This window comes from Cucumis melo, chromosome 2 (genome assembly GCF_025177605.1).
Source record: "Cucumis melo cultivar AY chromosome 2, USDA_Cmelo_AY_1.0, whole genome shotgun sequence".
Classification (NCBI taxonomy): Eukaryota; Viridiplantae; Streptophyta; class Magnoliopsida; order Cucurbitales; family Cucurbitaceae; genus Cucumis; species Cucumis melo.
This window is the reverse complement of record NC_066858.1, coordinates 721,999-736,486: the sequence shown is the minus strand read 5'-3', so window position 1 is coordinate 736,486 and position 14,488 is coordinate 721,999. Positions and strand designations below refer to the sequence as shown.

Sequence of the window (14,488 nt, the reverse complement as noted above, 5' to 3'; positions counted from 1 at the left end):
TTCTAACTAGGTTGATGCAAATTAAACATCTTTAAGGAGCCGTCTCAAATCTTGATGCCTTAACTTTCTCAATTTCAAAAAGTTCCTCGGTAGAATCTCACTTAGCTTTCGGCTCAAGTTCTTCCAACTTATAACTAGCCAACATGATAAACTTAGCTAGCTACTAGTCATATAACCTAGAGTGAGACTCCCCAATAAGTTGAAGCTTTAATTAGCCAAAGCCTCATATCCATGTGAAAACATCTCCAAAAATACTTGTGTTTTTGCCCGATTGTAGGGTTTACATTTGATAAGTCTTCACATTTTCTTTTTCTTGTGTTCTTGCCTACTAACGGAATAAACATTATTCTAAAAGTACATTATTCTCGGTCACTGATATAGTCACCCCTATATGATTTGAAGCTAAAAGAAACTTATTTTAAGTCATACGAATACATATTTTTCAATTACTTTCATGCATTTAGTAGTAACAATTGTTATAATGAGACAACTCGTCTGACCCTACAACATTAGAATGTCAAAAAAACTCAGAAAACTAATTCTTAGGTAGGTGGTCGAACAATTCATCTAACCCTACAACATTTTAGTGTCAAGAAAACTCCTAGGAAATTAATTTTAAGTAGGTGACCACCAATAGATTGAACTCATTACCCTCATAATTAATTATTTACTCCCAAGCAATCCATGATAGTTAGACGGGAGACCAACAGATGAATCATAACCTTATAGCATGTATTGAGAAAAAAAATATTTGACAAGAGAAATAATGAAATGGTGACGTACTAAATTAATCGTTGAATCAATTGTGTATGAACTTTGGAATTAATTGTTTATTAAATAACAAAAACTATGGATCTTGAACTGATTTTTCATGATGTCCATGCCCTTACGACAAAAGATTAATTATAATTCGATGACAAAGTAGGAAACAAAAACATAATATTATGATATCTAGGGGTTGGCATCATTTGCATTAGTGTAAAGTTAATTTCGATTTGTTATTGATGAAAAAACACCACCTCTCGTTTGACGCCATGTCGTTGTCCATGTCATCAATTTGGACCATGCCACAACAGTTGATATGTCGGCATGCTGGACTGTCGACTACCACGTGTCATATACATGCCATGTAGTCGATTTGATTATTAACTATCGGAGGAAAGTTTGAATATAATATAAACTGAATATGTTGCCAAATGGATTACAACTCAATTCGAAATAAATTCACTTCAGCTACATAATAAGGCTTAGATAAATGAAAACAATCAAATACTTGAAAGAACCTCAAAACCTTTGTATACTAAAATCGTAGTCGAGGTACGCTTCTGATAAGTGTTGTTCTAAAGACAATCATTCACTCTGCACATGCTTATAAGTAAACTACAACGATCGTCTTAGTAGGATACAATGACTAACTTCAGTAGAACTGCTACCTCGAACTACTCAGATCTAGCTGAACTTTTGGATATACTTGTTCTCAACTTAACACAAGAACGAAAGAAAATGGAGATCAGAACTCTTCAAGTTTGAAATGGATGCTACAAATAAAGAAACAAATTGTTATTTATCGGTTAGCAATTTAATAACTCTCCAAAATACAAAAAAAAAAAAAATCAAATAAATACAAAAATTGAAACATTTGTCAAATTCAACTCAATTTAGTTGTTATTTAACTAAAATCAATCGTAACTCGTATAAATTGAAAAAGCAACAAATTTAACTTTTATATACGTTAAATGTGTACATAAAAACATCTTAATTTGATTGTTTCAATCTAATTTGAAATTTCTAACCAATGGATTTGTAAATTAAATTCATTATTTTTTTTAATGTTTCACGATGTACCGAAATTTCACTTTCTTTTACTATATATAAATATCTAAATTGATTTTGTCGCACCAAATCCCACATCATCACAACGTAATGTTTTTTAATTCCTTTTTTTAGTTTTGACTATAACTTTTTTGTTTGAGCTCTTATTTAAGTAATTCATACGGTGTTAGATTTGTTTTCATTTTAAATCCCATACTAAAAGTCGAATCAATAATTTAGACCATAAACTCTCCTAAATATATCAACTTAAATAACGAGCTTTATTAACTGTATCAATTCACACCCATCTATAGATTTAATTTGAAAATATCGCAAACATTATAAAGAGCAATAAATGAATCGATTAAGATTCTTTATTAAAATTATATTAGAAAATCAACAAAATTGACTATTATAATATGTGAACGCACAATTATTTTCAAAAGAAACCTAAATTAGTTCGCTTACTACATAATTAACGAATAAAATAACAAGAATCGTACGATACTCATCGAAATAAAATACGAAACGAGTGTATAAATTAAAATACTTACAAAAAGTTTAAGAATTAAGTCGATACAATCCCAAAATTTAGAACATACATCGACATTCGTAGATATTATTATTATTATTATAAAAAAGTGATATATATTTGATTTCATTGGAAGTTGGAAAAAAGAAAAAGAGAGAAGTGAGTGAGTGAGTGTGTGTGTGTGTGTAATGAGAGAGGGGGAACAAAGCAATTAAAAAAAGGAAGTTTGCGGAACACGCAATGGGCAACGTGCACTGTCTTCCCCTCTGTCTCCCCTGTCTCCTAAGTCCTCTCATCACCCACCAACCCTTTCCAATATTATTATTATTATTCAACCCTTTCTCTTTACAATTAGAACGATACTATTTGGTTTTTCTTTTTTTTGGTTTTGATTTTCTTAGGCTATTCACTGATTTAGTAACCATTTAAAAAATCTAAAAAAAAAAATGTTTAATATAACTAAAAAAATGAATAAAAGAAGAAGAAGAAGAAGAAAAGAAAAAGATATGATGCTGCTGCTGCTGCTTCTCTGCTGTGGTCTGCCTTCTCTAAGCAAAACAACAAACCCCACATTTGGCGGCACCAACACTTTTTTACATCATTATATTTTCCATAAATAAATACCATTTTTTATTTCTCAATAATGTTATTTACATTATTTTCTTTTTTTTCCTATTTTTACTCTTTGATATTCAATAAATTAGTCCTCTATGGATAGATACGACCATCGATCAAATATGTTACTTAGAAATTAGACACTTTTCTCTTAATTTTGATGAAAATTTTCACGTTAGAGACTAATTTGTTATAAATTTAAAATTACGAGACTAGATCGTGACAAAAATGGTTTTTTTTAGAAAGGAAAGAAAAGAGAATACAAATGGGTGCATTAATAAGGAATAATAAAGACATAGATTTTGGTGGATCAGTAAAAAAGAAAATTTTGGTTGTCACAAGAAGCCATTATGATTGCTTATCCCTTTCTGAATCCATTCTTTAAAGAATATCCATTTTCAGACTCAATCTTTTTTTTTTTTTCTCTTTCCTTTTTCTTTTGAATTTTCTCTCTCTCTCTCTCTCTCTCTTACTAAAATTCCTATTTAAATGCTTCATCATCTTCATCTTCATCCTCATGACGAAGCTTCAACAATGGCGGAGTACACCAACAGGGTGAGAGAATCCTGCTGGAGAAGCAGGGCACGTGCAAGGCACATGCCAATATATACATGATACACCACACCCTCCTCTGCACGTGCTCCCTTTCTCCAACATGCCTCTCTCACTCTTACTCTCTCCAATTTCCATAATTCTTCTTCTTCTTCTTCTCCTCCTCCTCCTCTTTCTTAAATTTTCAATTTCCATCACTATTAGTAAAATTATGTTTTTTCTTAATCTTCTTTTTTTTTAATTACTTACTAATAATTTCAATGCAGGAAAAAGAAAAAGGATAAATTTGATTTTGGAGATCATGAGAAGGCAGCTTAATTTCTACATTATTTGTAATATATTAACATTCACTACCTTAGTATATTATTAAGCTGGAAGTTCTTCATGTATATTTGTTTTACTATAATTTGATATTACTAATTTTCACCATTTTATTCTTGTATTCAAATTTGTGTAAATTTTATTAATCATAAATTGATTATATAAAACAGGGAGTTTAATGTGTTGGCTATAATTATACATATTATTTAACAGTTTTAAAAAAATTATCGTTACGATCGAATGTTTTGTTCATATTTGATACCAATGTAAAGTTGTATTTATGAATATGTAATGGATGGTATTTTGGGAATGAAATTATGGTATTAGAATAGGGATGTGAATGTATACATTTTCATTTTGACTTTCTATAATTGACTAATTTTGTAGTTATATCAATACTTTAGATTAGAGTTAAAGTTAGTTAGTTGCATGTTTTGTTGGTAGGAACATTAACCAAAAGCAAAATTAAGAGGCTAACAAGAGCTTAATTAAGTTAATCATATAAAATTAATTATATCTATGAAGCCAAAAAGTTATTTGAAAGTTTAAAAATCTAAAATAGATTAATTTTTAAAATTTAATTGAGAGGCCATAACAAGTTTTAGAATTAATTATAAATTTTTTACTTTTTAGATTTTAGATATATTTTTTTTTTCATTTCAAGAAAAATTGTTCATTAGGCCTTCTTCGAGGTTTAACGTTGTAGTTTTAATTTTAAATATTAAAAGACTCATTTTGGAAATTTGTTTTTCTTTAAAAAAATTAAATCTATGAACACTAATTCTACGTCTAATGTTTTTTCTTTATCATCTATTCTACTGATGATTCAAAAAAGTCGAAGTCAAATTTTGAAAACTAAAAAAATTGCTTTCAAAATGTTATTTTTGTTTTTAAAATTTGGCCAAAGAATTAAAAAAGAAGAGATGTAAATCATTGTAAAACGTGGAGAGAAAATAAATTAATTTAAAACAAAAAAACGAAATGATTACGAGCCGTAGGTTAATTACATGAATAAGAGAGGGTAAGTCGGAGCCTAAATTTTTTAGAACATGCGTCAACATCAAGTATAATTAATGTTTAATTAAGTACATATTATCATAAGACAACGGTCTAATTTTTATGTCAACGAGAGTTTAGCTAAATATATTTGAGAATCAAGAAATCTCGGATTCAAATCTTTCGCTTCTAATTTGTACTAAAAAAAGTTCAATTTTTAATTAAATTTTTTTATTCTTTAGTTAATTTCAATCAAAATCAAAAGTAATAACCAATCAACCGAAACTATCGATGCCAAATCTTGGATAGAGAAAAACAAACGCTCCTAACCTTCACATTAACGAAAAATTTGTGACTTGAAGAAGAGATGTACGTCTTAACCGTAACAACGAAATTAGAATTATATTAGATAAATACATTATCGAATGGAAATTGATGAGAGAAAAAAAAGTTCCAAAAATGAAACATTGATTTTAAACAGAAATAGGAATGAAAAGAGAAAAGAGAGAAATGATGTAATAAAAATGAAGAGAGAAAGAGAGAGAGAGAGAGACATAAATAGAAGATTATGTCAGAAAGGAAAGATGGCGTAAACAAATGAAAAATGGTTCATTTTTGGTTTCTGAACCTCAGGTGAATTTTCTTTTTCTTTCACAGTACTCTCTATAATTTAACCATTCTCTCTCTCTCTCTTTTTCTTACATTGCTTCATTGCTTCAACCCTAAGTCATCCTTTTTAACTTTGCCTTCAAATCTGGGGGATTCTTTTCCATCCCTATTTTTTACCCCATACTTTACTTTACTGTTCTTATTCATTTTTACATTCAATAGTGTGTGTTTATCTACTCTTAAATATGTAATAAATTAAAAAGTAAAACGAGGTGTTTGATCTCGATCTAATTGTGTGTTTGTAACAATTCTTATAGTAAGTGTAAATACGATAAATTATACGACGGTCTAGTGATAAGTGTGACAATAACAACAATGATACGGATTGAAAAGTAGGTGGATGAATATATAGTAATAATGTTACTGCTGGTAATAGTGATGGCAAAAAGTAAGCACAATAAGTCGGTTAACCTAATTCGGTGTAGCCACACCTCGTATGAGCAACTTTACGTCTAGGTAAAAAGAGATTCATTGCAATGTAAAGTGTTTACATTGCACATAACGGAATATTGCTAGCGGGCATGCATGTTAGGCTTCCCCTATATCTTTGATGTTGCTTTATAGATGAGTCAAACATATTTAAGCTCCCCTAAATCTAATACGACCTGCAACTACTAACTTCACCTCCCTTTCGTTGAATATGATGATATCTCAACTAGTTTTATTTATTCATCGTTACATGATGAAAGATTTACTTGAATAGACCAATCTCTAAAAGATCATATCTTTTTTTACTATTTACATTCAGTGTAGAAAAACATTGTTATTCGTCTATTTCCACATTACGTTGTATTGAGTAACTTACAAAAATAAGGCATTCCCTAATAAAAACGAGCAAGGTTGCAACTATATACAAAACACACAAGGAAAATCTACAACCATCAAGCCAAGAGAACCATGACCAAACAATCGCACATGAAGTCAAAGACACAATGACCAACAAGAGAGAGAAAAGAAAATATTAACTGTCAACCAAAATATCGCGAAAGTAAATGTGACAAATTCATAACTATAAGTAAAAATGATTAAAACACAATCTAAATATATCTACGTTTGTGGCCATACTTCTTTGTTTCTAGCTAACCTCTACAATTTTGAAAACGAGAGATTGAAACATCAAACTTTTAAAACAAAGATAATTAGGACCTTATCTATTTAGATATATACTTAAATTAAGTATTAGCTAGTTATTATCATTCAAGTACATCAACCACAAAGACAAAGACAAGAAAGAAACCTCGGAATCCCAACGAAACCTAATTAATTATTTCAATACCAAAATTTCTTTAAACCAAACCATACCACATTTTTCCCTTCAACAAGTTTTCAACTCAATTCGATTTTTGCGATTTGAATTGACCACCCTAACTCGGTTTTTTTCTAAAAGGAAGATCATATCAAATTAGGGTTGAGTTAAACAAAAAGAGAAAAAGATAAATGATTAATATATGTAATGTAATTAGTCAAATCAGTACAGGTTTTTTGGCTTAAAAAGTGGGGGGATATTATTGTTCTCTCCAATAGTTGTAGGACTTATTTGAAGAAGGGGTTTAGGGTATATGTGGAATAAAGCTTAGGGCATTGGAAATTGAAGTCAAGTGGAGGGATGAAAATTTTGAAAAGGTAGAATTGATGATGAAAGAAAATTGGGAGTTGGGGTTTAGCTTATATTGCAAGTAAAAAACAAGTGATTCTGAGATATTAAAGAATAAAAAGTGAGAGATTTTTCACACGCAATGCACAAATATAGAGGCTCTCTTCTTCTTCTTCTTCAAGAACAGAAAACATTATTATTTCTTTATTGTCTCTTCCTTTTCTTTCATCAATCATTATTATTACCAAAGACAAAGACAAAGACCCATCTCTCTCTAGGGTTTTCGTCTCTTCACTTTTCTTTGGTCATCCTCTCTTCGTACACGTGGGGTTATCAAATGAGGGACTATCTTGCAATTAACTCAAAATATCGTGAGATGTTGTTTTCGATGTTCATGATGGAATGAGTTTGTAACGTAATGTTGTTTAAAGTTTATACCGTTTTGGGTTTGATTTGTTGTATTAGACTCCTTTCGTTTTTACAGTTTTCAGGTTAAACTATCTTTTCTACTGTTTTCATACTTCACGATCTCATTTTTTGTTTTGTTGTTGATTCTCTACTAATTCCAGACTTCTTAGAATTTCTGGTAATTCTTGAATTATAACTCTACTCTTTGAACTTTTGTTTGAATTGTCGAGTTGGGTTGAGTTATGAAGTTTGTAATTAATATGTTTATGCATTAGGTTAATATGTTCGAAGAGTTAAGAAATTTGCGTCTGGTATACAAAATTGAGTTATTCAATTAGAAGTATATCATGCAACTTTCGTAAGGTAAAAAAGTATAGTAAGTTTCTCAATTTTAAAAAGTATCTTGTAGTTTTAAAACGATTAATTCTTTACATAAAATAGATTCGTAAACTTTAACAATGAATTCTAGGATGTTTTTCATTTTTACTATAACAAGAAGTTAACGGTTAATTTTAAAATTAGAACTATAAAAATTGATATAACAAAACAAAGAAACTCATGAGTGAAAGTAAATTTATAGTACTTTACTATATATATATGGAGGATTTTTCACACTACATCAATTTATTGCTAACACCTAATCAACTTTTAGAAGTGTTCAAAACCGACCTAAACCGTAAGTGTTGGGTGGTAAAATTTTCTAAAATATATGTTTGAATTGGATTATAAAATTTGTACCTAGAGCACGACTTTTATTATTTTTATTATTATTTATCGAATGAATTTACATTGTTGGTTGTTTTTTAAATTAAAAAATAAATTAATATAATTTTGATAAATATCACATCTTATTCGCTCTAAAAATTCATCTTTTAATAAAAAAGAAAAGAATGAAAAAGTAGTCTAAATTACGAAAAAGAAAGAAAAGCAATCCAATACAACAAGAATTTGTGATACACATTAAACCTCTCTTGCCAAAATCGGGTTGAAAAATACTCAATAAATTAATGAATCATTCAACGACATATGGGTACCATGTACCTAGTGCAAAATCCATTGGTTTGTTAAAAGTGGTCTTCAAAGAGTAACTTAGGCTACTCCCAAAATATCCAAGAAAAACTCTCCTGTTTGAAAAGAGTGATCATTGATCAACTAAAAAATCAAACACCGCTTAGAAGTATAATTCAACAACCTTTCTTTTCCAACATCCTCACCTTCTATAAACTTTTTAATGCAAAACATTAGCGCCATTAGAAGCATTATAAAAAGCAAAATTCAATGATTCATATAATCAAAAGAATTTTATCCAATTTGGTGCTTAAAGTTGCTGCAGCTAACAATAGTTCCAAGGGCTTTAAAAAAAATCAAGCTGAAAACATTTAGCTATAAAAAACCACCTTATATGAATGGATAATCATATTATGAAATCATGTACCTAGTGAAAGATCTTGTTTGTAAACAGAGTGAACTAATAGTAGAGACTAGTCTAACATTGGATTGAGAACAATAGGGGCCCAATTTTTGAAATTGAAAACCAAATACTGTCCAAAATGGTATTTTAACATAGATCTTGAGTTTGGCAGAAGTGATTCATTATAAAAACGCCAACTCAAACTTTTAGTCAAATAAATATATATTCATCCACCTAGATTTCATGAGACAAGTGAAAAACATGGGTAACTTAAAGTGAAAAATTGTTGATCTTACTCAAATATGACACAAAAAATAACAGCAATCTAGGTCTGTCAAAGAAAACAAAATTGCTAAACTGCATTTAGTTCGAATAAAAATAGAGAGCATCACACATGCAACACTAGTAACAAAAACAGTGATAGATTCCTGCATCGTATAGACGCACTTGTTCCTTGAATACAATGTCTAAATTGGTAAATTTAATCCTCTTCCTCTCCCTCATTTTCGGCAATGTTGAAGTACCTGAGTTCGTAAACGTTCCTATCTTTGTTGGCAGCAATCACTCGTAGCCAATCTCGCACATTGTGTTTCTTCAGGTACTTCTTAGTCAAGTACTTCAAATACCTAACCAGACAAACACAAGTTAAATCAATCATAGTTCATTTTCTTTACCTGAAGTAATTTTAGGGGAAAACAAGGTTGTTAAAATTGTCCATTTTGGGTCCCCACAATGCAAGGAGTTAACAAGTAATGGAAGAGATATGCAAAAGTACTCCTTGGGGCCAAAAGCGGATTGCAAAGTTAAACAACTAGCCCTAAATGAGACTAATGAATAATGCTAAATGCTAGAAGAGAACACGGAGAAACTAATACGATTCAGATATTAAACTTCTACGAACAAACAATACCAATGAGTAAAACCGGCTGTGTGTGTGATTAGTAAACTAAATTCAGACGTATCATCTTTGAGGAAAATATAATAACAATCAGAAATGTAGACATAAATATATCAACCAGTCTAGATCAAACTGGCTTATTTAACGACTGTGTTGCTTCATTGGGGCCAGGAGGGGGAAGAAGCTAAATAACGAAATCAATATCAAACCATAAATCATTAGAACCATGAGCCTAGAGCAAAAGTTCACATAATTAAGCTGGATAATTGGCTAATAACAAAAAAAAAAATACTCGCAACAGTACTCTATTTCTACTTGTTGCTTCGTATTCACAAACAAACCAATGAAATGAGCACTTTAAATAGATAATAAACAAACTGTGTTTCTGGTACGAGAATGGAGGGGAACTACCAACTAAATTTCTAAATTGAATAGCCTATTTCGTGCCAAAAATATAATAATAGAAAACTGGCTATCAATTTCATAATCGGAGCTCTCAAATTGTTTACCCAGAACAAAAATCAAACACAGCATGTCTAATTCTAGAATCAATTACTCAGCCATAATGCCAAACATCATTCTAAAATACCCTAGGACAAAATCCAAACACGCCATATTGATTTATCACACAATAACTCATACTTTGTAAACATTCAAAACACTAACAAGTAACAAATCTTCAACCTAGTGACTCATTTTCATACTTAACTACTATTCAAATTTCATCATGTACAAAACCCACATTCAAAATAGAACTTCCATTGATTCAGAACAACCTATAGATTCAAGAGGGGAAAAAAAGTATACCTCTTGGAGAAGTTGCTGTCAGAAGTTACGGTAATTTTACTCTTCTCGCGAGTAACAGAGACGGAATCCCCAAGAGCTCCAGCCTTGCCTCCAACTTTAATCCTCTCGAGAAGAAACTTCTCCAACGAAGCAATGTCCATAATCTTATCTTCCACTGGCTTAGAACAGTCGATTGTGAAGGTTACTCCCTTCTTCTTCCCCTTGGGACCGGCTGCACCTCCTCGACTCATTTTCGATTAAAGAAATCTCTATAGAAACAGAAAGAAAAACCAATGAATTAAAGAACAGAAACAAGAATCGGATCGAGGAAAGCAATATATGAGAGAGGAAGAGAGAATACAAGTTAGTGAAGGGAAGTTGAGGATTCAGATATCGACGGCCGCCCAGTGAAGCCCTAATCGAGCTAGGGTTTATATTATATAGGAACAACAGAATGGGCCGCTCATGGATTCCAACTCCATGGACTTGGGCTTCAAAGTTTACATAGACATAATGTTCATGGCTGCTTCAAGTTTACCATTAGGAGATAATCCGCGATTATCAAAAAAAAATAATTAAGTATATAACAATATTTTTTAAAAATTGAAAATATAGCAAAATTTGTTAAAATCTATTATCGCTGATAGACCACATAAAAAATATTGTTCTATCACTGATAAACCATAAAGGTCTATCAACAATAGAAATTACTTGACGATATTAGCAATTAAAAAAAAATGTTACATATTTAATAATTATTCTAAAAGTTGCTACCCATTATAATTACCCTTAAATTTAGGAATTTGGAATAGATGGTTTTAACTCCGATACATATATATTTTTAGAATTTAGGAGGCGTTTGGGAATACAAGTAACTTATATCTAGTTCGGCGATTATAATAGTCTACAAACTATTATCTCAATTTTTGTCGACGTTGCTTCCTTTTATATTTGAAGCTTAGTGAACGAGAGGGTGTGACGAAGAAGAGAAAGGAAAGTGAAGATAATTATTATCATAATACTAAAATTAGAAAAACTCTAACCCTAGTATTCATATTAGGGCGGAGTGGAGAAGCCCACTCTACTTATTTCTAATTCTAGAGTCAAATAGTTCCTTAGGGATTTAGGGTTTAGTGAAATTGTCAAAAATAAAACATTTCACAAAATCAAGTATAATAAAATTTATCTTTCGGTGGTTTTATTTTATGAAACATAAATAATTTATCAAATTTTTACTATTTTTTAAGAAAACCCTTTGGTTTATCTTATTATTTAACAATTATTTTTCAATAGTGTTTTTAAGTTTGGTTTGTTATATACTAAAAGTTGTTTTGGCCAATGCTTTTTTTTTTTTTTTTTTTTTTTTTGTTGAACCTTAATTCCTATATTTGAAACAGCATCTTCAGACATTACATCTACATATATATCTAATGTTCTCTTGGTGCATTTATGGCAAAAACCAATCACTCTTGTAATTACTCTTCTACTTGAGGCTACTTTTGGAGATTGAAGAACTACTTGTTCTTATTGCATTCTTGAAAGTTGAATCTTTTGTTAGCTTTCAATCTACCATTATTTTGTGGAAATGCTTGTCAGATTCTGGAATTTGTGTTTACTTTGCTGGAACTCACAAATTGAATAAACAACAAAATCAAGGTATAAATCATTCTTATTGAATAAACTATAAATTTAAATTTAACTTTCAAATTTGTACACATAAAGTATTATCTAATTTTATGGTTTCAATTCAATTAGAAAATTTAAAAAATAAATTTAATCCGCATATTAAATCTATCCAATTTTCACTTCTTCCACACCATTACAAACATAATGCGAAATGCATCTTCAAAAATCTACTAATTCCTTGACCTTTCTTTCTCAAGTTTGGTCTACAACCACCATAAGACTATCAACGAATGGGAGGAAAGATGCGAGAATAAGGAGATAAAACAGATTCTTTCACATACTTGTTGGAGTTAATGGTGTCTGGAACCCAGTGGATCTCACTCATATTTGGTGTCTCTACAAACACCATCTTGAACTCTCCTACCTTCTCAATCTTCCCTCTCTTCCCTGCCCTCAGCACCAGATTATTGTTTCGACTGTACGAAAATATCCCATTCGTTAACCGTATAATGTCACTCGGCTCAACGACATCGCACTCATCTCCCCATAGCTGGAAGTGAACCGCTGCTGTCTCGTCGGCCACCAGTGATTGGCATACTTTGTTTTGTCCTTCCATCGTTGTCATGCCTTTCTCCAAAACTATGAATTGTGTATTCACTTTGTTCTGGGCTGCTGGCACCAAATCCTTGAGAGGTATCATCATCATTTATCTGCCTATTTCAACTCATTCAAACAAACAACCAAATAGTATTCAATAAAAAACTGGACTTGGTGATGCAATTTGCAAATGTCTTATGTGATCTCAACATACGGGCCATTGATCCATGAAGTGAAAAATTATATCACAATATACAATATGATTTTTTTCTAATAAAAGTTTAGGACTCGTTTGAACTATTTGGTTTTTTAAAGTAAAGGTTGTATACAGTACTTTCACACATTTATTTATTTTGTCAACTACTTCTAAAAACAACTTAAAAAATCAGGCCACAATATTAAAAAATAGCTTTTGTAGTTGAAATTTAGCAGGAAATTCAAATGTTTCAACAGTGAAAATGAAAATTATGGAAAAGATCAAAGGTAAGAAATCAAGACCAACTTTCAAAACTCAAATGGTTATCAATCGAGTCCTTTGTCTACGTATATAAACATTTGAATTCATAGACAAATTTCAACTAATTCGTAAATGATTTGATAGGATTATACATATAGTTTTGAATTTTCAGAAACATAATTGGAAGGATGATCGTATAAAACAGTCTAAAAATAAAGCAAACACACAAAACTTCACTCAGTCATTTCTACAAACAGGTGGAGGACGCTTCTAATTCCTAACTTTGATGGAACTTTTCCCAGACAAAATGGAAATGGAGAAAGCAACCTTGAGGAGGTGGGAAGTGATCAGATTTCCTAAGGAGATCATGTTGATTTTTGTCCATGACCTCTAATGTGTAATAGTCTCTAAGTTTCAGTGCCTCTGTTGTTCTCACTGAATCAGGCAACATTACAACGAAGCAAAAAACAGACAGAAACACATATAACAATATTACACAATCATCAAGTTTTCCATTGAAAAACTTTAGCTGTTTCCATACACAATATCACAATATAACTAAAACCCAACAGGCAAAGAAAGGTTAAAAAGTGAATGGTTGATTCAATTCTAACTTTGATTAGAAAACACAAGGAAGTTAATACTGATGATCATAAAACTTTTTCAAAATAAATGGATCTGGAAGAAAAAAGTAGAGCTAAACCTTGAATCTTACTCGCCCGAAGAGGACAAATGTAAAAATTGAGTGGAGATTTATACGAACTGAAGCTCAAATCCGACGGGGAAGATAACTAGAGGTTTAACTTGTAAAAAAACAAAAAAGGGAAAATCGCAAAAAGTAAGACAAAATGGAAGCAGTTATAAGAGATTTAGGATTTAGGGTTTACTGTTCTAACCTTAGACTTATTGGAACTCCAAAAGGTGATAGGATATCCTACCCTTTAATTTCTTCCATTCCTCCACCATTTGATTCCGACGATGAAATTGTGCATTTGGAATCTTCGATATTTGGTGTCTGTAGATTTCTAGAATCTTTTCTTACTCACCCATACAAATTCACATTTGTATCATTTTCCTTTTTCATCTATCTCGCAATCATCTCATACCAACGTTTGGGTCGATTGTGTCGTTTTCTCAAAACAACATGTTGGAGTAATCGTTTTGATTCAAATTTGATAGAGAAGTAGAATAAACAAAATTGATTTTTGTTGAAG

At 30.8% G+C, this 14,488-nt stretch overlaps 2 protein-coding genes across 6 annotated transcripts; both read right to left on the bottom strand.

Annotated features, from left to right (window-relative positions):
* Nucleotides 1-9,180: 9,180 nt before the first annotated feature.
* LOC103492158 (60S ribosomal protein L22-2) lies at nt 9,181-11,104 on the bottom strand. The gene is made up of 3 exons (XM_008452405.3): nt 10,956-11,104; nt 10,616-10,863; nt 9,181-9,536 (listed from the first exon to the last, which is right to left on the bottom strand). Exons 2-3 carry the CDS (start codon nt 10,843-10,845, stop codon nt 9,392-9,394), a joined length of 375 nt encoding a protein of 124 aa, XP_008450627.1. The 5' UTR covers nt 10,846-10,863; nt 10,956-11,104; the 3' UTR covers nt 9,181-9,391.
* Nucleotides 11,105-12,316: 1,212 nt separating this feature from the next.
* Nucleotides 12,317-14,488, bottom strand: LOC103492156 (uncharacterized). 5 transcript variants are annotated; one of them, XM_051081252.1, is made up of 3 exons: nt 14,171-14,488; nt 13,978-14,077; nt 12,317-12,943 (listed from the first exon to the last, which is right to left on the bottom strand). In XM_051081252.1, exon 3 carries the CDS (start codon nt 12,924-12,926, stop codon nt 12,504-12,506), a length of 423 nt encoding a protein of 140 aa, XP_050937209.1. In that variant the 5' UTR covers nt 12,927-12,943; nt 13,978-14,077; nt 14,171-14,488; the 3' UTR covers nt 12,317-12,503. The 5 variants fall into 5 exon arrangements, with proteins under 5 accessions (XP_050937209.1, XP_050937210.1, XP_008450623.1 ...); XM_051081253.1 differs by having other exon boundaries at nt 12,317-12,934; nt 13,990-14,077; nt 14,171-14,487; XM_008452401.3 differs by having other exon boundaries at nt 12,317-12,934; nt 14,171-14,485.